At 43.9% G+C, this 23,226-nt stretch overlaps 1 protein-coding gene across 2 annotated transcripts in view; it reads left to right on the top strand.

Annotated features, from left to right (window-relative positions):
- The window catches only part of crim1 (cysteine rich transmembrane BMP regulator 1 (chordin-like)), a 212,727-nt gene extending 189,906 nt beyond the window's left edge, over positions 1 to 22,821 (top strand). The window contains exons 12-17 of one of the 2 annotated variants that reach the window (XM_055639319.1): positions 778 to 993; positions 4,240 to 4,461; positions 5,796 to 5,990; positions 7,218 to 7,346; positions 14,463 to 14,644; positions 19,167 to 22,821. In XM_055639319.1, coding sequence (XP_055495294.1) covers positions 778 to 993; positions 4,240 to 4,461; positions 5,796 to 5,990; positions 7,218 to 7,346; positions 14,463 to 14,644; positions 19,167 to 19,181 — 959 coding nt within the window. In that variant the 3' untranslated portion in view covers positions 19,182 to 22,821. Of the gene's footprint in view, positions 1 to 777; positions 994 to 4,239; positions 4,462 to 5,795; positions 5,991 to 7,217; positions 7,347 to 14,462; positions 14,645 to 18,257; positions 18,539 to 19,166 lie in introns of those variants that run through there. The other variant, XM_055639318.1, reaches the window with a different exon arrangement.
- Positions 22,822 to 23,226: the final 405 nt, after the last annotated feature.

The following is a 23,226-nucleotide window of genomic DNA, read 5'->3' as shown; positions in this document are numbered from 1 at the left end:
AGGATATAGGGAGACGGTGATGTGATGGGGGGGTGATAGCAATGTGGGGTGAACAGTTTACAGGTAAATTAATGAGAGAAAGAGATTGCCCTGTGAGCCGGCACAGACTCGATGAGCCAAGGTGTTCTTCTATATTGTAAAGGAAATATGGGAAATGGAAAAAAAAAATCATAGCTGTGAGCCACAGTTCACCAGCAGCACATAATACATTCTGCCCATGTAATACACAGAAGTATGTTCAAAGTATAAGAAAGGAGCAATCAACTGAAATAAATATAGAGCTTTATTATGTGCAGTAGGAAAATTATTTTCCTTCCTTCCGATACCTGATCTTTTTATTCACAACCTGCAGGAAATGACTGAAGCAAAGGAAAACTTCCAGTTGATGCCTGTATAGGTGTTGCCTTTTAAGCCTGAGTCGTCAGCTCCTGGATTTCTCTGCCCCCTCTCTATATCTCATTATTTTAATACTTTATGAGCATTTCCATTTCACCTCATGCTGAAATTCTCCCTCAAAAGGTGGTGGAAATAGATTTCCTAAACATTTTTAAGGTAGAGGTAGATTAATAGTTAAAAAATAAAAAGTTACCAGAGATAGGCAAGAAAGCAGGGGTGCAATTAGAGTCAGATCAGCTGTGAGTTACTGGGTTGTGGAGCTGGTTTGAGAGGTTGACTCACCTACTCCTGGTCCTGGCTCGTATCTAAATCTCTGCCGCGGTGGGTATTTCTGCTACAGAGACCCTGGTTCTCATCACCTCCTGTTTGCTGTGTTCTCAGAGGACTTAGGACTGTGGAAGCCAGAACAAAGTGACTCGTCGATCTGCCATGCTCCTGGTGGAGAGTATTACATAGAGGGAGAGACCTGGAACATCGACTCATGCACGCAGTGCACCTGCCACAGTGGCCGGGTGCTGTGCGATACTGAGGTGTGTCCACCTATCCTCTGCCAGGATCCCATCAGGACCACAGACTCCTGCTGCCCACAGTGTCCAGGTAGGCACTCAACCTGTTTATTGTTCTTGCTTATTTTCTCCAATGTACTGATCTATGGAATGATTTGTCTGGCTAGAACGCAAAACAGGTTTTATGAGAGTCCAGATGGGAGAAAGATTGCATTTTATAGCACTTTTCTCAAAATCAGGATAAAACTGAAAACCATGGTGTCATGAAGAGATACGCTATGGAAACAGGCCACTGAGTCGGTACTGGTCATCAACCACCAATTTACACCAATCCTCTGCTAAATCCCATCATTCATTTTCCCCACAGTCCCACCGACTCACCCCAGATTCTAACACCCACCTGCACAACAGGGGCAATTTATAACGGCTTAATAACCAACTAACCTGCACACCTTTGGGATGTGGGTGGAAACTAGAGGAAACTCATGCGGTCATAGCGAGAACATGCAAACTCCTCACAGGCAGAACCCAAGGTCCAAATTGAATCCAGGATAGAGGCAGAGGCTCTATCATCTGTGCCACTGTGCTTCATTGAAGTGTAGCCTTTCTGCGATGAGTAGAATAAATAGCAACCAATTTATAATGGCAGTGGTAGAACGACAAGATAACTGGCTTAATGGATGTTAAGAAGTTACAGAAACAAGAGGGTCAGACTGTCTCTGTAAGTGCACTTCAGCTGTTTTGGGCCTCCTCATTTTTGCCCTTTGTACCTACTCCTATGTACAGCAGCTTACAATTCAATAAAGCTGGAACATGCTGTGCCGATCAATAGTCTCATTCTGTATATAATTATTTCTACATGTAAACTGGATGAACTTTAAGGTCTGTAAAGCTATTTAGGTTAAATAAAAATACATCAGTTGTACATACAGAGACAAAGTTCAGCTCGCAACCATGAACAGACATTTATTAGTCTAGATTACCCTAAGGTCCTGAGTACAGCTGAAACTCCTCAGTAACATTTAGGAATAAGGGAGAGAGGGAGTGGACTTATTAAACATTTTAAACAATGATCTCCTGGTTAGAGAAAAGTGATAGGGATAAAGATTAGTGAGGATTTTAGATTATTTTTTGTTTACCCAACAGATATAGGAGTGCCTACTTTGATAGTATTAAACAGGAACCTGCAAAAGTTGATTACAGTAGTTTGCAGACAAACGGACATCCAGAAAGTTGGATGCTTTTAAAAGTATGATTGTGAGAGTTCAAAGTATGCATGTTCCTGATAGAGTGAAAGACGAGGCAGGTAGGAGTAAGGAACCCTGTATGACAGGAGTAATTGAGGCCCTGTTCAGCGCTCAATTGTATCACTGGAGAAGTTTAGGGGATTGAGGAAATCAGGAAGCTAAAAAGGGGCCATGGGATAGCTCGGCGGATAAGATTAAGGAGTTTCCAAAAAGATTTTATAAATATTATTATGGTGGGGAAAAAGGATAACTGGGGAGAGAATAAAGCCCCTCAGAAACCAAAATGGTTATCTGTGTGTGGAGCCAAAGAAGATGGGCAAATTCCTCAATTAATATTTCTCCTGTTATTACCACAGAGAAAGACATAAAGACTAGGAAAATTAGGAAAGTTAATTGTGATTATTTTAAGGCCAGTGCATATTACAATCAAGGTGGCGAATAGAACTTAGTCTTGACAGATCTTGCCAGAGAGGAAAGCCGTGTGCTGTGGGAGAACTGGGAAATGAAATGAACCAAAAGCCCCTGTGGAATAGGCTAAATGATGAACTTTTGTACTATAACAGGGAAACTGCAACAATAGTTCTGAAGTCAATGCAAGCTAGGTGATCAAATCTGTGTGAGCATGCAGTCACATAGATACGAGGTATCCTGTTCAAAATGGCAGCTTTGCTTGTCCATAGTTTGTATGAAAATGAAATCACCCACATGCAGAAACATGGCCATCCTGCCTTGGGCAATGTTTCTGCGCCACGCAAGCTGTTCCTTTGTGAATTGCCACGGAGCTTGAGCACTCCCACCACATTCCTCACTGGGTTATTTTGCAGTGTTAGGCGGCACTGTCAGCTTGGATGCCTTTGGTAGTTTCCCTTTAAATCTATCGATGTATTCATAGAATCCTGCAATTTGGGCCAATAGGTCTGTTCCAGCTCCTGGTGCAGTGCCCCCATCTATCCCACCCCCCTCCTTCTCTCCAGGGCCGTTTAATCCAATTCCCTTTGAAGGAACTGATTGACTCTGTTTCCACCATTTCTACAGAGAGTGTCAATATCACCAGTCTGCATTAAAAAAAATGGTTCTCCAATTCCCCCTTTATCTTTAGCTGAAACTTTTAAACCATCAAATAATGGGAACATCTTCCCTCCCTCCCTCCACTTTCCCCCACTCCTTCTGTGGCAGTGAGTTGAACCACCCTCTGGGTAAACATATTTACTTACAGACTGGACTCCAGTTAAAGCATAGCCAATATTTTATTTGGTATTGGTACAGGTGTTTTATTATTGTCTTGTGTACTGAGATACAGCGAAAAACTTCAAGACATGTCCAGGCATATCATACCACACATGAGTACAACAGGTAATGCAAAAGAGTGCAGAATATAGTCGAAATGCATATTAAAAAAAGTACCCCAAAAGGGCCACAACAAGGTAGATTTGAAGATCAGAAATACATCCTTTGCCTGTGAGAGGTATGTTCAGCAGTCTGATAACCGTGGGGAAGAAGCTTTTCTTGGATCTGCTAGTACTTGCTTTCAAGCTTTTGTATCTTCTGTGCGACAGACAAGGGGAGAAGAGAGAATGATCAGATTGTGAGTGGTCCTTGCTAATGTTGGCTGCCTTCCCAAGGCAGCAAGATGTATAGATGTGGTCGATGCGATGAGCACATTAGATCAGGGGAAGTTCACTATTCCTTTGTTAATCTGTTGCCTATTCTCTCCCTTGCATTGGTTGGTTTAGTATTCACATATACGGAGATACAATGAAAAACTTTGTTTTGTGCTATCTAGTGAAATCATACCATACATGAGTATAATCAAGTCCTACACAAATACATCAATATAGTGCAGAGTAAAATACCAGAATGTAGAATATAGTGTCACAGCATTACAGAGGTACAGCTACAGAGAAAGTACAGGTTTTTAAAAAGTGCAAGCGATACAAATAGGTAGGTTGGGGGATCAGGACTACACCCTTAGCTTATGAGAGGATTGTTCAGTAGTCTGATAACAATGGGGATGAAGTGAGACTGATAATAGTGGGGATTCCTGAATCTGGTGGTACGTGCTAATAAGCTTTTGTATCTTATGTCTGAAGATGAGCCACTTCAGCCCTTGTTGCCAAGCAACAGAAGCATACCTGGCTACTGCAGGAACGATGAGGGCGACATCTTCTTGGAGGCTGAATCCTGGAAGCCGAACGTCTGCACCAGCTGCATCTGTCTGGAGGGCATCATCAGCTGCTACTCAGAGTCGTGTCCAGCCGTCATTTGCCCCCGGCCCGTCCTGCGGAAGGGCCAGTGCTGCCCTTATTGCATCGGTGAGTGCCAGCGCCAAACCAACCGAGGGAGGAGGGCCCCTGGATTCATGGAAAAGATTTATTGCTATTTATCCTCTCCAAACCACTCGCCATTGTGCCCAACTCAATCAAATGAGTCCCTGCAGCCCACCAAACCCAACTCTGACAAACCTCCCAACTTTCTTTGCTCCAGGGAGCTTTTCCACGCCTGACTCTGTACCCCATGCTTACACTGACCTCTCCACAGGCTGAGCACAGGAGTTCCTCTGTCCATGGTGCTCTTGCTCCCTCTACTGGTGATCTGTAAACCAAAGCCACAAAAGATGAAAGCAGCTGGATATGAAGTCTCAGCGAATGCACACGGGGAATTGTTTACTTTTTTCCCATACTCCCTGTTTAGGGAGTCTGTGACTATGGTTTTGCTCGAATAACACCAGTGCCAGGCTGTTAGCGAATGCCCTGGGAGTCTAGAATCATAGAGTTATACAGCACAGTAAAGGGTCCTTTAGTTCAGAATGTCCATGTCAACCATTAAAGCCTCATCTGCACCATTTACCAGCACTAGTTTCATCTGCTAGCTTCTAAAATGTCGTGAGAGCCTCCATCCCCATCACTCTCTCATGCAGTGCATTGAAGGAGGTGTTTTCTAAGGGCAATTATAGATGGACCTTAAAATGATGCACGCATCTCATTGAAGAATATCATACAAATAGAGGCTCCCTTGGTCTGAAAGCTGATTTTAGGTCTGTAAATTGTCCCTTTATATTATATGCTGTCTCAGTAAGCAGCAAGTTAAGTGGGTGACAGAGTGGTACAGCTTGTATCGTTGTTGCCTCACAGTTCCAGCAACCCGATTTGATCCTGATCTCCTGTCGTGGAATTTTCACATTCTCCTTGTGACTGTGAGGATTTCCCCAGGGGAACTAGTATCCTCCCACATCCTGAAGACATGCCAGTTGGTAGATTAATTGATGAAAATTGCCCCTAGTGTTTAGATAAATGGTGGAATCTGGGGGTCAGTTGATAGGAATATGGGGAGAATGAAATAGCTGAGGGGAGGATGAGAAGAAGCACAAGTGCCTAATGGTTGGAGCAGACTTGGTGCTGAGCTGTATATCTCTATGATTCTATGCTCCACCAGTAAGCAGCAGGGTAAGGATCCAAGCTGACAAGAAATCTAACAGCAGAGCCAAAGAATTTGAATTAATTATGAAACTGACTGAAGGGACTGAAGAAATGTATAGAAGTATAGAACAACCATGGAAGTATAGAACAACTGCAGGAAGTATAGAACAACCATGGCAACACACTAATGTTGCTCCATTTTGTTTCCCATGATCTCCGCTCTGCCACAGAGGAGACCATTCCGAGTAAAGTGGTGTGCCACTTCAATGAGAGGACGTATGCGGATGAGGAGCGTTGGGATATCGACAGCTGCACCCACTGTTACTGCCTCCAGGGCCAGACCCTTTGTTCGACGGTCAGCTGCCCACCCCTCCCCTGCCTGGAGCCTGTCTACATGGAGGGAAGCTGCTGCCCAGTGTGTCCAGGTAAATGTATTGCCTTGGCTAGTGACCGCAACTTGTCCTCAGCCCTCTTCCACGATCATTCCTATCTAAAGCCCACAGGGAACACAGAGAATGAAACACTTTAACCAAACACCAAGAAGTAGCGGCCAGGTGTAGCAGGTAATTAAGTAATAAATAATAATATAATCTTATTTATATAGCACATTTTTAGTCACCTTGCATTGACCCCAAAGTGCTTCACATAATTACATTACATTTACACACAGGCAAAGGTGGGTGAAGTGTCTTGCCCCAAGGACACAACGACAGTATGCACTCCAAGCGGGATTCGAACCGGCTACCTTCCGGTCGCCAGCCGAACACTTAGCCCATTGTGCCATCTGTCGTCCCATAAGTGGCAGATTGGACTTTATTGCAAGGGGATGGAATGTAGAAGCAGACAACAGATGAAGGGTCCTGATTTAAAACGTCAACTGTTAATTTCTCAACCACAGGTGTTGCCTGACCCGCTGAGTTTCTCTGTTTGTTGCTCCAGATTCCTCCATCCCCTGTGTCATCTTTAGAAATGGAGAAGTTAAAATTACACAGGGTATTGGTGAGGCCATTTCAGGAACAATGCGCACTGTTTTGGTCCCCTTATTTACGAAAGGATATACTAGCAGTGGAGACAGGTTTGAACAAATTCACCAAGTAACTCCCTGGGAGGAGAGCGTTGCTATAGCTAATAGTGAGATCTGTATTCTTTGGAGTTTAGGAGAGTGAGGCGTGTTCTTGCTGAACATATAAGATCCAATGGACATAACAGGGTAGTTGTTAAGAAGTTTCCACTAATGGGACAATCTCAAAGGAAGGAACATGTTCTAATCTATGTCCGTGGAGTGAGGTTTTCTGAGAGTCCTGGTGATCAGCAGTGTTAAGTCCCTGTCCCACTTAGGAAACCTGAACGGAAACCTCTAGAGACTTTGCGCCCCACCCAAGGTTTCCGTGCGGTTCCCGGAGGTTGCAGGTGGTTGGCGGAGGTTGCAGGTAGTGGAAGCAGGTAGGGAGACTGACAAAAACCTCCGTGAACCGCACGGAAACCTTGGGTGGGCGCAAAGTCTTCAGAAGTTTCCGTTCAGGTTTCCTAAGTGGGACAGGGGCATTACAGGACAGCATCAATTTGTCTCCATGTGACCTAGCAGTGTTTACCCAATCGCCGAGGAACAGGGTCTTTCCAATGCCTTTAACTGCTCTCACTCTCCCCTTTAGACTTGCACATGCCGGAACCAACCAACATTCCCATTGAAAAATTTGACCAGAGAGGAGAGATTGAGGTGGAAGCACCATTCTGGCCGACTCCCAGTGGGAACGAAATCCCTGCCCACCTTCGGGATGATGGTAAGTCAGGGGGCACTTTACTCCCCGGCACACAGGCCTCGGTTGTATTCTCTGAGCTGTTGCATGTCGGTAGAATTGCAGCCATTGTTAACTTTCCTTCCAGGACCCAGTTGCTGATGTAATGACCTGTAAATACTGCCTTGTGTTTCCCAAGGTTAGCTCTTCTGTTGTGTCAGATGTAGATCACCAAGTAGAGGTCTTGCCTCTGAATCAAAACTTGTGGGGTTAAATTCCACTGTAGGTGTGAAACTCTTGGCCAAACACTGCTCCCTCCACCCTCACCACCTCGCATCAGGTGCAGCAGTAAGGGTGTGACCATGACAGAGCCGCTATTCTTCAGGTGAAGTCCCACGCTGAGATCATTGTGCTCTCTCTCTGGAAGAAGCAAAACAAGTGTGAGAAGATGATCAATGGTCGGCATGGACTCAGTGGGTCGAGGGACCAGTTTCCGTGTTGTATCTTTCAATCGATCAATGTCCTTCATTTGAAAAAGAGTAAGGGAACTAACTATTCAGCTACATCACAGACTGAAGATAGTCACATTACTGTTTATGCCTTAATTCCCTGCTGTAATCCATCAGTATTTTAAAGGGTTGTCATGTGGTTTGTGTCACCCACTCCCACTGTGTACAATAGGAGTGATCGATTGCATCATGCACATACTATGTGTTATCCACCACATATTACTACAATTTACAGATCATTTTTCATCACCATTCTTCTTTAGTTGTCTGTTTTGAACCCTGCTCCCAGCTGTTGGTTCACGTTGGAGGAGGGGAACAGTTGCCCGAAGGTCCTTTGGCCTCCATTGCCTTGGTAGTTGCTTCACTCCTGTAGATTGGTTATTTCCTACTAACCAATTGGAGTGCTTGTTAGTAGTTGCTCCACCTAATATGCAATTTATATTACCAAGATCTTCCTTATGTAATTCAGTCTGAGTAGCTGCTAGTGACTGTAATGTCCTGCAGACCAATGCAGTAAGTGGACTTTAATAAATATGTGTTGTATCTTGACGTGTGTACGACTCGACTTATTACATATTGTCAAGAAGTGAGTCTTACCTACTCCATTCACGTTTATCGGGTTTTGTTTTTTATATTTATTTTATGTCCCTGTTATCTCTATCATGGCAAACTCGTCTAGCCGTCCTAGTCCTCTGATCTTTGACTCTGACATTGCTGAACGCTGGCGCCTTTTCGAGCGCGACTACATTCACTACATTTGCATCGTTCATCGCATCGATCCTCCAGATGTACGTGCTTCTGTGTTACTAAACCTGGCTGGTCCTGAGGTAATGAAACGTGCGGACCGTTTTACTTTTGAGCCTGCTGTTTTAGACGCAAATGGTCAGATCCAAGTGCTTGCAGAAACGATTGATGACCCTGCTGTCCTACTTGCAAAGTTTAGACAGTTGTGTGACCTCCTCTCGAACTCTATTATCAAACGTAACAAGTTTTTTGCTCGTAAGCAACAAGTTGGCGAGCCAGTGGAATGCTTTATCGGTGACTTAAAACACATGGCTGCGCGCTGTCATTTTCGAGATTTATGCGATGAACTGATCCGCGACAAACTCGTTGGAGGTATGCTCAGTGACAAGGTGAGAGACGAATTACTTTGTAACACTGAACTGACTCTAAATCAAGCCGAACATGCCTGTCGGATTGCTGAGATAACGGTCTCTCACACAAAGTCTGTGATCTCTGGGCAGCCATCCCAGTATAGTGTTAACCTTACAGGCACCTCCTGTTGTAACAAACGTCTGCAGCCTTCCGCTGCCTGGCAGCAGAGAAGGTCTGCTGCTCGATGTCCTAATTGTAGCTATTCTCATGCTCCGGGTCAGGAGTTTTGTATTGCTTACGGTAAAATTTGCAATTTCTGCAAGAAATTCAATCACTTTGCAAAAAATTCCCGTGCGACTCAATCCATCCCAAGGACGAGTTTGCACCTGTTACAACATGAGCTTGCTGATAACGAAAGCCAGGAGCTTGAGGAGCCATCCCACGCTCAGCTCTCTGCAAGTGAAGATAACAGTTCAGCCATCCACTCCCTCCTACCTTCCTCTAATGTGCAACTTGACCCTGAGGTAACGATGTTTGTGAATAACCAGCCTGTGATTGCAAAGATGGATACCGGCGCGAAATGTAGTGTCATCTCGTTATCTGAGTTTTTAAAAAACCGTAATGCTGAACATGTTGAAAAGGCCTCGGCCACGCTTCGGGCCTACGGGGGTGATGTTCTACACCTGCTTGGACAAACTGATTTAAACTGCATCATCGGCTCGCAGTCTCATACCCTGAAGGTTTATATGAAGTTTAGTCTACGATCTAGGCCTAGTCTACTTTGGCCGCGCTGCCCATCAACTCTTTCTCACTGAGGACTCCACTCAGCAAATACTGTCTCAATATAGAGAACTGTTTAACGATGAGCTTGGCAAGCTGCCCCTCAAGTATCGCCATTAATCCCAAAGTCACTCCTGTGGTTCGAGCACCACATCGTGTTCCGCATGCCATGCGTGACAGAGTACACAATGAACTCAAGCGGATGGTCTCCCTCCGTGTCATTGCTGAAGTTACTGACCCACCTGACTGGGTTTCTACCATGGTGGTTGCAATGAAGAAAAACAAGGAGGAAATCTGTATCTGCATCAACCCCAGGGATCTCAACACAGTTATCAAACGCCCACATTACCCTATGCGAACGGTAGAGGAAATTGCCACTCAAATAGGCAACGCATCAGTGTTCTCCGTTCTGGATGCCAAAAGCTTGTTTTGGCAGATTCCGCTGGTCCCAGACTCGTCCAACCTTACTACGTTCGGTACCCCCTTCGGCCGTTACAAATTCCTGAGAATGCCCTTTGGCATCAACTCTGCCAGCGAGGTTTTTCAGTGCACGATGGAACAACTGTTTGCGGGGTATCCATGTGCCATCATTGTTGATGACATTCTCGTCTACGGGTGCGACTTGGCTGAGCATGACGCCAATCTGAAGAGAGTGTTGGACTGTGCCAAAGACATTCAGCTCAAACTCAATTCCCTGAAGTGCAAGTTTCTAGTCCCGGAAGTTACCTAGGTCGGACATGTTTTCACAAGTGATGGTCTCAGAACAGACCCAACAAAAACTGCTGCTATCAACGAGATGCTGGTTACTACTGACGTTACGTGTCTACAAAGATTCCTTGGAATAGTCAACTACCTGGGGAAATTTATTTAAGAAGAACTGCAGATGCTGGAAAATCGAAGGTAGACAAAAGTGCTGGAGAAACTCAGCAGGTGCAGCAGCATCTATGGAGCGAAGGAAATAGGCAACATTTTGGGCTGAAACCTGAAAAAGGGTTTTGGCCCGAAACGTTGCCTATTTCCTTCGCTCCATAGATGCTGCTGCACCTGCTGAGTTTCTCCAGCACTTTTGCCTACCTGGGGAAATTTATTCCCAACCTCAGCGACATATCTGCCCCGTTGCGGGAACTGACACACAAAGACACTGCATGGTCCTGGTATCCACTGCACCAAAGAGCTTTTGATATCCTCAAGTTGCAGTTGGCCAGCGCCTATTTTGCTTTGGAGTTACCAATAACACTCACATGTGATGCATCCCAGTACGGATTTGGCGCTGCTTGCCTCCAGACCACTACCGATGACGACTGCAAGCCTGTTTCATATGCCTCTCGCACACTAACCGATACTGAACAACGTTACACCCAGATTGAAAACTAATTGCTTGCAGTGGTTTTCGCCTGCACAAAATTCAAAGACTTTATTTTTGGGAAGTCTGTGACTATAGAAACAGACCACCAGCCGCTGGTCACCATTTTGAATAAACCCATTCACGCTGCTCCGACTCGCTTGCAACGGATGATGATGCAGCTTCACCGTTTTGATTTCAACATTGTCTCCAAAAAAGGCAAGGACATGCACATAGCTGACACACTAGCAAGGGCCCCACGCAAAACCAGCAAACAACAGGTCCTATGTAACAGGACCAGTTCTCAGTAATGAAGGTATCGTATGTTCCCACTGATTGCCTAAGCAACCTGGTAAAGTACACTGCTACTGACGAGACTTTACAATTGCTGTCCTCAGTCTTCCGGTGTGGCTGGCCGGATAAACAACACAGCACCACGCTCACGGTCCACCCATACTTCCTGGTTCACAACGAACTGGTGTTACAGGACGGGATTATGGTCAAGGGCCACAAGGTAGTTGTCCCAGCCGTCCTCCGGGACAAGTACTTCGCTGCCGTCCACAGGGGCCACCCCAGTGTTGAGGAAACCTTACAACGGGCACAGAGCATGTTTTACTGGCCTGGTATGATCTTGTATGTACGTGACAAAACTGAAGTCTGCACCATCTGCAAAAGCCTGATGCCACACCAGCAGAAGCAGCCCTTACTGCCGCACCTGGTTCCTCCTCTACCGTGGTCCACGGTAGCCACCGACATATTCGAATGTCATGGGAAACACTATCTGGTTCTCGTCGACTCTTATTCGGGCTGGTTTGACATTGATCTACTCCAAACCATCACATCTGAAGCAGTTATCCAGAAGTTGCAACGCCATTTCTCCATGCACGGTTCCCCTGCACGCCCTCTATCCGAACACGGCAGTCAGTTCACCAGCCAGCTTTTCAAAAACTTCGCACAGCGATGGGATTTTCAACATATCACCAGCAGCCCTGAGTTTCTGCAGTTCAACGGACTCGCCGAACGGGCCGTCCGAAGTGCAAAACAACTAATGGAACGTTCCTACCTTGCTAAATCTGACGTCTACCTGGACCTGCCCAACATAAGGTACATTGCCAGGGATCCCATACTGGGTTCCCCAGCCCAACGACTTATGTCTCGTCAAACCCGTGCTGCCCTATCTGTACTCCAGCAGCTTCTGTGGCTAAAGGTCCATTCTCCGCCCGCAGTCCAACTACAATTCAAGCGTGATACACAAAAACGTTTTTTCGACAAGTCCAGAAACCACTTAAACCTCTCTCCAGGTTGTTCGCCTTCAGACCAACAAGGGCTATGGCCGTCTGGGTCACATCCACAGCCCTGCCAAAGAACCGCGCTCCTACCTGGTTAGGGCGGATGGGACCATTTACAGATGCAACTGTCAACATCCCCTTCATGTGAAGGAACCGCGTCCTACAACTCCGTATCTAGAGGTCTCGCGTTTTGAATACCCTCCCACTACCGGGCCGGCTGCTCCATTACCAGAGACTGTCCCCCCCGTGGCCTCTCCACGGCGTTCAGCGCCCAGCTCACCTACTTTACCACCTCTACCCGGTGGGTCTCCGGTGCCGTCCCCGGTCACATCCACTGTCTCCTCCCCAGTCACTTCACCGGTGAAAGGAGGAGATGTGGATTCGTACCGCACACACACTGGACGGGTCAGCAGGCAACCCATTAAATACGATGATTTTGTGTAAACATTTATACTTCCCCATATGCGTTATTAACGTTCCGGTTCCTATATTACTTAGCCACCATGTTCCCACGTATCTATGCTTTATTTTGTTTCTACAAGGAAAGATGGAGATTGGTTATTTCCTACTAACCAATTGTAGTGCTTGTTAGTAGCTTGTTGCTCCGCCTAATATGCAATTTATATTACCAAGATCTTGCTTACATAATTCAGTCTGAGTAGCTGCTAGTGACTGTAATGTCCTGCAGACCAAATCTGTAAGTGGACTTTAATAAATATGTGTTGTATCTTGACGTATGACTCGACTTATTACCATATAACCATATAACCATATGGTTATATACAATTCTGTACAATTCCTGACTGTCAGTACAGTCACATTGCTTGAGTGCAACAATGTTGCAGCCCAGTCACAGCTGATCCACGCCATCGTGCTGCCCAGGGTTGCAACCGGGAACAGCAGCATCACCCTACCCACTGCTGGCCTAGATGGTACTCGGATAACCTCATGCAATAGAGACCTGCAGTTGTGTTGCACCTTTCACATCACAGTGCTTTCAGCCAACTGAGTACAGTAGGGGTTAGATAGCCCTCTAATCCTCAGTAACCTCAGAGCACTGGGCTGAAGAGGGGAAGCAGTTGCAGAATCCATCGTCCTATAAAAAGACAACAGTTACAAAGGAAGGTAAAAAATAATTAATAGGAAATTTATTTTGAACGGTAATATCGATAATGTTTTGGATATTACTCCTCTGATCCTCCGATATGACTGCCCACCATCCAGGGACTAAAAGTCCTTCCAGCAATTCACTAGCTTTCCAATCTGCCAAATACTGTATGCTTCACACCCTGGGACCCAAAATTGCGTTAATCAATTTCAGACCAACAGCCATTCTAGTTTGTAAGAGGTGATCAGTTCTGAGCACCAATCTGTGATATTAACTCGCGTTTTCCTTCTCTACAGATGCTGACTGACCTCCAGCATTCTCTTTATTGCAGACTTCCAACAATGGTCAGAGATTGTTTCTCGTTCAAAACCATACGAAAAGGAACTATGTTTAAGAAAGAACTGTAGATGCTGGTTTACACCGGATAGACACAAAATGTGGAGTAACTTAGCGGGTCAGGACTGATGAAGGGTCTCGACACGAAATGTCACCTATTCCCTTTTCTCCAGAGATGCTGCCTGAGCCGCTGAGTTACTCCAGCATTTTATCTCTATCCACAGAAAGGAACTCAGTGGGTCAGGCAGCATTTGTGGAGGGAAATGGACAGTTATGTCCCTTCTTCAGACTCTTTCATCAGTCTGAAGAAAAGTCCTGATTTCATTTTTAAAAGACAAAGTGCTGGAGTAACTTAGCAGGTTGGTCTGCAGAAGGATCCAGACGTGAAACGTCACTTATCCATGCTCTCCAGAAATGCTGCCTGACCCGCTAAGTTACTCGAGCACTTTGTGCCTTTTTTTATCCCTTGGAAATTTAGAATGAGTTTTGAATTGGTTGCGCTGCTGTCGTAGATGCACATCACCTCTGCCGTGAGCTTGTACCTGGTTTCTCTGCCTCAATGTCCTTGGCGACCCACCTCCGGGTCTGAACCCGAAACGTCACCTATTCCTTTTCTCCAGAGATGCTGCCTGACCCGCTGAGTTACACTAGTTTTTGTGCCTATCTCCAGTAACAAGCCTTTGTTTCTCACTACCCTTACAGAGAATCTCCGTGTGAACGCCATAGGTGGAGACTACCCGCGGGACAATGAAGATTCTGCCATGCGCTCAGTGGCATGGGTAGCTGTGCCTGTTATGATTGCCCTCATTCTCGTCATCGCTCTGCTGTTGGTTAACCAGAAGAAGCAGTGGATCCCGGTGCCCTGTTACAGAGCTCCTACAAAGGTGCGACATCCTTAACTAATTCCTTATCGCATGTATACTTATGATTGAGATAAAGGACCAGAGATTCTGTGCATTCTCTAGGCAGCAGGGTTTCTGTGAAATAATGCGCGTCTCCTTGGTGGAACAGCATCTGTCCATTGTCAAGCTTGTGGAACTGATGATTGAGTAAGTGGTCCCAATAAGACTGAGAACTGGAGTGGGAGGAAACTTAAAGTTCCATCAGGACTAAATTGCTGATTAACAATTGAGGGGCCTAGATCCATGATCCAAATGTGCAAGCTCAAATTCCTCTATAGAACCTGGTAAATTTAAATTCAGTAACTGACTATCATATTGGTGACCATAATGGTGTTAAGTGAGGAATGTCATTCATTATGTGGCAATGTAGTTACAAAATGTTGTAGTTATTTTATTGCACCTTCTTCACGACTCTCTGGATTACTTCCAGTACCATGTGCAAGTGAGAGCAGAAATAGAAGGATGGGTTATCTGAATACGTGACTGAGGAGCTGGTGCAGTGGCAAAGGTTTGGTTTTTAAATCGTGGAGATCTCAGTTTCAGTTTAGTTTATTGTCATGTGTACTGAAGTGCAGTGACAAGCTTTTGTTACGTGCTATCCAGCCACAGAAGCATAATTATCATGCTGAGAGGGTTGGCCAGGGAGGCTTCATTTGTAGAATTTAGAAACAGGAAGGGAATGATCACTTTGGGACTGTATTATGGTCCTTCCAATAGTCACCATGAATGAGTGTGTGCAACAGTGGGGCCAGTGACCATAATTATATTAGTCTTTAAGTAATTTTGGAGATGGAGAGGGCTGACCCACAAGTTAAGGTCAAACTGGGACAAGGCCAAGTTTGGAGGAATAAGGTGAGAACTTGTAGAGGTTACACTTTTGGCTAGACAGTTTGCAGGTAACGGGATGCTTGCAAGTGGGAGGCTTTCAAAAGTGAGATAGCAAGTGTACAGGGGCAGAATGTTCCTGTTAAGGTGAAGGGAAAGGTTGGTAATTATGGGAACCCTGGTTGATGAGAGATGTTGAGGTACTGGTCAGGAAAATGATGGAGACACATGACAGATTTAGCATAACTAATCTAAACTAAAATAAAATAAAAGGTTTGTTTAGAAAAGAATAGATCGATCCCCTTAAAGATCAGCACTGCTGCCTTTGTGTAGAACTGCAGGAGACGGAAGAGATATTAAATTAATACTATTAAAGTGGATAAATCCCCAGGGCTGGCCAAATACATCCCTGTGAGAAACTACAGTAGGAGAAAATTGTGGATGTCCTTGCAGAGATATGTGTATCGTGTTTACCACAGGTGAATTTATGGAAGACTGGAGGATAGATAATGTTGTACCATTATTTAGGAAGGCAGCAAGGGCAAGGCAGGGAACTACAGGCTGGTGAGCCTGACATCAATGGTTGGAAAGTTGATTGAAAGAATGATTTGGGACAGGATCTACCAACATTTGGATAGGCATGGGTTTATTAGGGATAGTCAGCATGCCTTTGTGCATGGGAAATCTTGTCTCCCAAATCTGAGAGTTTTTTTGAAGAGATCACCAAGAGGATTGATTAGAGCAGGGCAGTGGACATAATATGGACTTTAACAAAGACCTTTGACAAGATCCCATATAGTTGACTAATCTGGAAAGTTAGATAATACGGCAACCAAGCTGAGCTAGCCAATTGAATTTAAAATTGGATTAGAAGAAGGAATCAAAGGCTAGTTGTGGAAGATTGCATTTCTGGCTTCGAGGCCTGGGACCAGCGGAATGCTGCTGTGGTCAGTGCTGATTCCACAGCTTTTTATCGTATACATTAACAATTTGGACGACAATGTATTTAATGTTATTTGTAAATTTTCTGATTACACCAAAATTAATGGTATAGTGGACGGTGAAGTACGATATCTGAGTTTACAACAGGATCTACGTCAGTTAGGAAGGTGAGCCAAGAAATGGATAATGGAATGTAACCCTGCCAAATGTGAGGTGTTGCACTTTGGTATGTCAAACCTGGGTAAAGCGTAACACAGTACATGGAGGAACCCTGGAGAATGTTGCAGAACAGTGTAATGTCGGAGTACAGGTCCATGGTTCTCTGAAAGCAAAAGAGTCAAGTGGGCAATGTGGTGGAAAAGACATTTGGCAATGCTTGCCTTCATTGGAAAGGGTGTTGAGTACAAAAAAAGACACAATTGTACAAAAGATGTGACATCACAATGTACAAGTCATTCGTGATATTGAACGTAGTATTTGTGCAGTCTGGTCACCCAATCCTAGGAAAGATGCCATTGAGTTGGAAAGGGTGTGGAGAGTTTTACCAGTATGTTTTACCAGTTATCAGACAAGTTTCTCCAGGATGTTTCCTGGGCTTATAAACTTCAGTTATAGGGAGAAGTTGGATAGGCTGGGATGTTTTTCTTTGGATCATAGGAGACTTTATTGGGGTGACTTTATTGGGGTGTACAAGATCATGATAAAGTGAATGGTTACAGTCTTTTTCCCAGGGTAGAGAATTCTAAAACTTAGAGGGCATAGGCTTAAGGTGAGAGAGGAGTAATTTTTTTTTCAGACAGAGGGTAATCTGTATCAGGAATGAGTTGCCAGAGGAACTATAGAAGTGGATACAATTATGACTTTTAAAGATATTTTGATTGATAAATGGATAGGAGGGTTTAGAGGACCATGGGCCAAATTCAGGCAAATGGAATTAGCCCAATATGCCAACTTGGTCAAGGTGGGCCTGTTTTTGTATTGAATAGCTTTGTGACTATGATTCTAAGTCAACAAATGGAACTGATAAATCTGTTTGTTTCTCTGCAGATGCTCCCTTGACCCACTGAGAATTTTCAGTATTTTCTGTTTCTATTTAACAATCCTTCCATTTCTTCAGAACACTTGTTATTCGTAGGTGATCCAGACTGCCAGCAGAATGGCTGACATGTTGCTGTCCTCCTGAATAACCTGACAAGCCACTAAGTTTAACATAAGAAATAGAAGAAAATGACAGGAGTAGGCTTAATGGTTCCTCAAACTTACCCCACAATTTAATAAGCGCATGGCCAATCTGCCTCAGCCTCAACTCCTCTTCTGTGCCAGATTCCCCTAGCCCTCAATTCCCTGATCTTTCAAAAATTATCCATTTCCCATTTAAATAACCCCAATGATCAAGCCTCCATAACCTGCTAGGGTAGACATTTTCAACACATTCCCCAACCTCTGTTCTGTAGTTTTAAATGATCCCCCCCCCCCCCCCCCCCAACATTATAACTATACACTCCTAGTTAAGATTCTATTACTGGTGAGAAAACATCTTGATATCTATCCTGTTATGCCTGTCACTATCATATGTTTCACTGAAAACACTGCTCCTTCTTCCAAACTCCAAAGAATATAGATTATATTTCTTTAGCTGGTGAAAAGACAACCCGCTCTTCCCAAGAATTTGCTTTTGGACTGCCTCCAATGCCAATATATACTGAGGGATGGGCAATAGCTGCTGGCCTTTACAATAATACCTGCATTCCATGACAGACGGAAACGTGGAAAAGAGAACAAAGTTGTGGGTATTAAGTTAGTGAATTAATTCTGTTTATCCCAACAGCCCTCGTGTCTGAACAACCAGTTGGTGTACGTGGACTGTAAGAAAGGAACCATGGTTCAAGTAGATAGTTCCCAGAGGATGCTGAGAATGGCGGACCCGGATTCCAGACACAGTGGTTTTTACAGCATGCCAAACACAAAGCAAAACAACTTGCAGGCGGACAGCTTCTATCAGACGGTGTGAGACACCTCTATAAACAGAAAGACTATTTTCTTTACCCGCTACAAAAAATACAAAAAATATACAAAAAAAAAACAGCTACAATTGTGCACTTGCTTAATGGACTGTATTGGGTTGGTGAATTCATGTACAACTCTGAGACATGAACAGGACGGGCTCCATTTCGCTCCAACAATGTGCCAGAGAGAAAGAAAGAATCATTCCCGCTTTTCCTTGTGATATTTGACCAAGTGTTTGCTGGAACACTTTAGCACCAAAGTTGCAGTTACTATGGTTTTTCTGCATGTAATATATAGCTGTAGAGAGGTGAAGGACATTGTGTGGGAAGAAAACCCTTTCTGGTTGACTACCAAACAGCAACTTTCCAAGCTCGTGGACTCTTAAGTTTCCTCGCTCTCAGTATCTGTTATTGACTATGTCTAACTCACTGAAACTAGAGAGAAAGAGCCCTTGACATGAATGTCCTCGAGTATGCCACAAGTACAAACTATATACGAGAATTAACATAGTCCCAGGCCTGCCTTAGGGGCAATGTTTTCTGTACACATGGAAAATTAAGATAATACGTTTTTTTATTACTGTTTATAAGAGCATGGCAGATGTTAAGGGTGGGTCGACTGAGTCATATTAAAGTGTACTGTGTGCTGCTTTTCGATGGCCAGTTGGTTGGCAAGGACAGCGTGAGGCTGCGGCCTAAACATCCTTTTTTTTTGTTTTGTATGATATTAGCACTGGATCGTGTAAAGATACTACCAGAGATGAGGACAACCACAGCAAGCTTTTCCCATTATGCTCCCAGCCTCTCTGGTGGCTTCCTAAGAGTTTCTGAAGGTGAACATAGAAGACGTTTTGTTGGACAGAGTTCCTGCTCGATATTGAAAGAGAAAAGAGACTGGGTTTTTGTACTTACTGGTATGCAGATTAGAAACTGCTTCCGTGGTAGGAAGCTTCGTAATTATATATTACTCAAGCACCTTTTTTGAAACTGAGAAAAAGGAAATTATGCTTTGTGAAACATTAGCATTATAGGAATATTTATGTTAATATATATTATGCTAAAACAAAAGTATTTGTACATATATATAATTTTCTATGTTTTCCTGTTTAATGTATTTATATCCTAGAGAGATTTTATCCAGTTTAAGAAAAAATTAGCTTAACAGGCATTCCATTTTAGTGCTTGGTGGCTCACAGGACTCGTGGAAGGAAAGAGCATCTCCTTTTGCCTCAGATTTTGTGCCTTTTTGCTGATGGCCTCAGCATTCCTCTCACTATTTCTGATTTCATGCTACAAAGGGCTTTAAAGATCGCACATTGGGTCTCACAGTTATCCATAATACAGTGCCAATGCGTGCCGATCTTGATTATTTTATCCCTGTTTTATTTTGTCCCGCCATTGCAGCATACACAAATCCGTGCAGCTTGTCTGTCCATCTGTTGTCCGATCCCTGGTCATGTTCACATTGGGGATATCACGTACTGGGCCACATGATTTCAGGTTCTCGTTATAAACAGTGTGCTTTGCGTTTGCTTCTTCCTTTTGCCTTCCCCTGTGGAAGTTTGTCAAAGAGCCTCCATCTTCCAGATCCTTCTGGGAACTCCAGACTTTGGCTTCATCAGAAATAAAATGTCTCGTTGGCTCAGTGAAGGGATGCACATCCTGGAGAGACAGTCAGTCCACAGAACAAGAAGATTGTTGATTCAGAACCCAGGTCATACTTGAGCTGGTCCCTCTTGGATAGAGTGATAGGAGGGACAGTACAATAGGTACACGGTCCACAGGTTGGGAATGCAGATTTCGGGTGATGAGCAGGCTGTGGGAATTCAGTTAACTAGGCTGCCTGCCTGCCTCTGATCAATTTCCTATGAGCAAAGAACATGCATGGAAGTGGGGGTCAGGTTTTACTCTGGCGATACCTTTTCAGGCTCAATATGCCATTTTCCAAGCACCTGTGAAGAATGAACACCCTGAACAGACACCAAGAGCAAACATTAGACATGGACCATGGACGAAGGGGCAACAGGATGGAGAGAGGTGGGAAAGAAACAGCAATAAAGACAAAAATAGTTAATCAGATAGTCCAAGGTTGTGAGATCAGCCCTGAGTGAACACCTCACTTTCTTGCTCCCTGCTCTAAATTTGCAGCCCCCCCTAAATCCCTCATTCCACATATACATACTGAACTATGTTCATAGCTTCCTCATTTAACTTGCTATCTGCAATTACATTGCTGTAATATTTTCTAACCTCTTCCCTTGATCTATCCCAGTAAATCTGTTACCCCAACACCAAGCCATCTAGTCCCACCCCCCCCCCCCCCCCCCCCCCCCATACTCCTTATTTAAGCCAAAGACGGTGGTTCTGATCCTGTGGTGTTCATCCTCAATCTGCATCTGAATTCTAACATTCTAGCATAGCCTCCACCAACACACCCTCAATCCCATATCTGCCAGGCAGGTCCTTCAATCAGCAGATCTAATTGCATCATGTTAAGTGACCTGTCAAAACCACTCACAACTTCAGGATGGCCTTGAAACCCCAAAAATAGCTGTCTTGCCTCTGATTCTTTTCACCAGTTAATTGCCACCGTAAACTCCTTCCCTTTTCATCTCCAACAGCATATGCAACGTGATGAACTTATTTTATCAATAAGATCAGGACTATCCCCTCAGTTGTGACTTTTGCCTGACACACTGCCACCCCCTCTCCTCCTCCACCTTCTCTTGCTCATAATCCCCAGGCGACCCCTGAAATCATGCTTTCTTTGAGTTCCATATATCTTTATGCATGTTCCTGGCTTGTCTGTGGAACCCAGATCCTTCTCTCATGGTTTCTTTGCTTTCCATACAAATCATATGCTAACCCGATAAAAGGTTCCCTCCTCATCAGGTTTTCTTTCCCTCTCTTTTGCAACTGTCATAAACAACCAATTCAAAACAAACACTACTTAGTTCCTCTATCTTAGCACATAACCGCATCTCGACTTTCTTCAAACCCTTTGCTGCCTCCAAGACCCAAATTCCAATCTCCTCAATTGGGTCTTATTTCCTGCTATAGCCATTTGCACAACCTCTGGCAACCTTTACATAATCCCATCCTTAAAGCTGATCTCTCTGGCCAAACATTAGCTTATCTTACTTTGGCTCAGTGTTGGTTGTTGTCTGATTGTGTTCCTGTGCAGTGCCAAGGGACCTCATTGCTGTGCAAATGCATGTTATTGTCAAGAGGTGGGGATAGTGTGAGGTGGTATTCTCTCTCATGCAGTTTGTATCATGGGTAATTGTGAAGAACTGCAGAAGACTTTGAAGGCATCGCAGAGACGGAATTTCTGGAGAGCTGGAGGGAGAGACAAGAACAAAGATTTTATGTTTCCTGTTGCTGAAGAGTTACTAACAAAAGAACTACTGGAATGCTGGCATTGATAAGCTGGACTTTTTCTTTGTAGTAAGCCTCTTAGTGGTTATAACTTACTAAATATATTAAAAAATTGACAGGTCTTGGCACTTTTGTACTAATTACCCCTTTTTGTGTAATAACCTTTTTAAAGTGCTTTCACGAGGGAATCCATTACCCATTTTGCTTTAATGTGAAAACATTTGTACTTTTGTTTCGTAGTGGAATTCCCAAGTATTGTTGTAGATACTTGGGCTCAGAGCTTGTTAAACTTTAGGCTGAAAAAAATCTAATTTATTGTTTGCCCTAATTTATTAATCTGGAGATTAATGAAAAGTTAGAACATTGCAAGATGTACGTTTTTTTGCGTTATTTGTACGGGAGAAAAAGAAAGGTGATCTGGTTTAAGTAAGGGTCAAGATTTTCTTATCTATGTGACCTTTTTCTTTTCTATTTTCCCACAAAGTTACTTCATGAGACCTTTCTTAGCTGCTGTCTCTTGCTCCCCTCTTCCCCACCTTACCCTTCCCCTTCCCTTGTGTACAGGAATTGGATCGTTCCTGTCTGGCTCAAAAAAGTTATGTTCTGTCAAGACCGATTGCTCATTGCTTTCCCAACCAAAAGACTTAAGTTGAGAAGTGTTTTTTTTAAACAGGTATCGTTCACTGCTTGTTTTTATTTTGTGATTGTGGTTGTGTTCTGGTGAGAAAAAAGAAAGAAGATACAGGACATTAGAATAAGATGCTTTTTACAACAACAAAACTGAGAAGGAGAAAAACAAGATAGCTGTCCACTCCGTCCTGTATCTGACATTCTTGTACTTTGGTTACTGTTGTGCTAATGTAAAATAATGCAAAATATTTCTAAAATAGATGCGTATGTGGCACTTGGAGTGTTCTGCAGTTTGCTTGTTTACTTTTTTTTTAAATGTAAGGCATTTTTTTCATGTACATTTGCTCTTGACAGCACAATAAACAATGTTAAACCTCATGTTTCTGTGCATTGTCAATATCTTGAATCTGGAGTGGTATTGATGCGCATTACATGCTCATTTTCAAGTCGAATTCACACAGCAGTAGGTTTAGTTATTCGATTACTGGATGTCAATGCCCTTGTTTGATGGCATGTGAGAGCACAGAGGAGATTTACAAGGAACATACTGTTGCTGGAAAATTGTAGCTCTGAGGTGCGACGGACTAGGCAGGGGTTGAATTTGTTGCAATGAAGGAAACTGGTGGGAAATTAATTGTTTTTTAGTTGATTTTTCCCTTCTCATATTATGAGAAAGGAAAAAATGGATAAATAGAAAGTAACTTAGCAAAGGTCAATAAATACAGAGCATAGATGCATGTTAATTTGTAGAGGGATTACAGGACAGTTGAGAAAAAACTTATT

Source organism: Leucoraja erinacea, chromosome 8, assembly GCF_028641065.1.
Source record: "Leucoraja erinacea ecotype New England chromosome 8, Leri_hhj_1, whole genome shotgun sequence".
Classification (NCBI taxonomy): Eukaryota; Metazoa; Chordata; class Chondrichthyes; order Rajiformes; family Rajidae; genus Leucoraja; species Leucoraja erinaceus.
The sequence above is the reverse complement of the archived record's forward strand: the minus strand, read 5'-3'. Positions and strand labels throughout refer to the sequence as shown.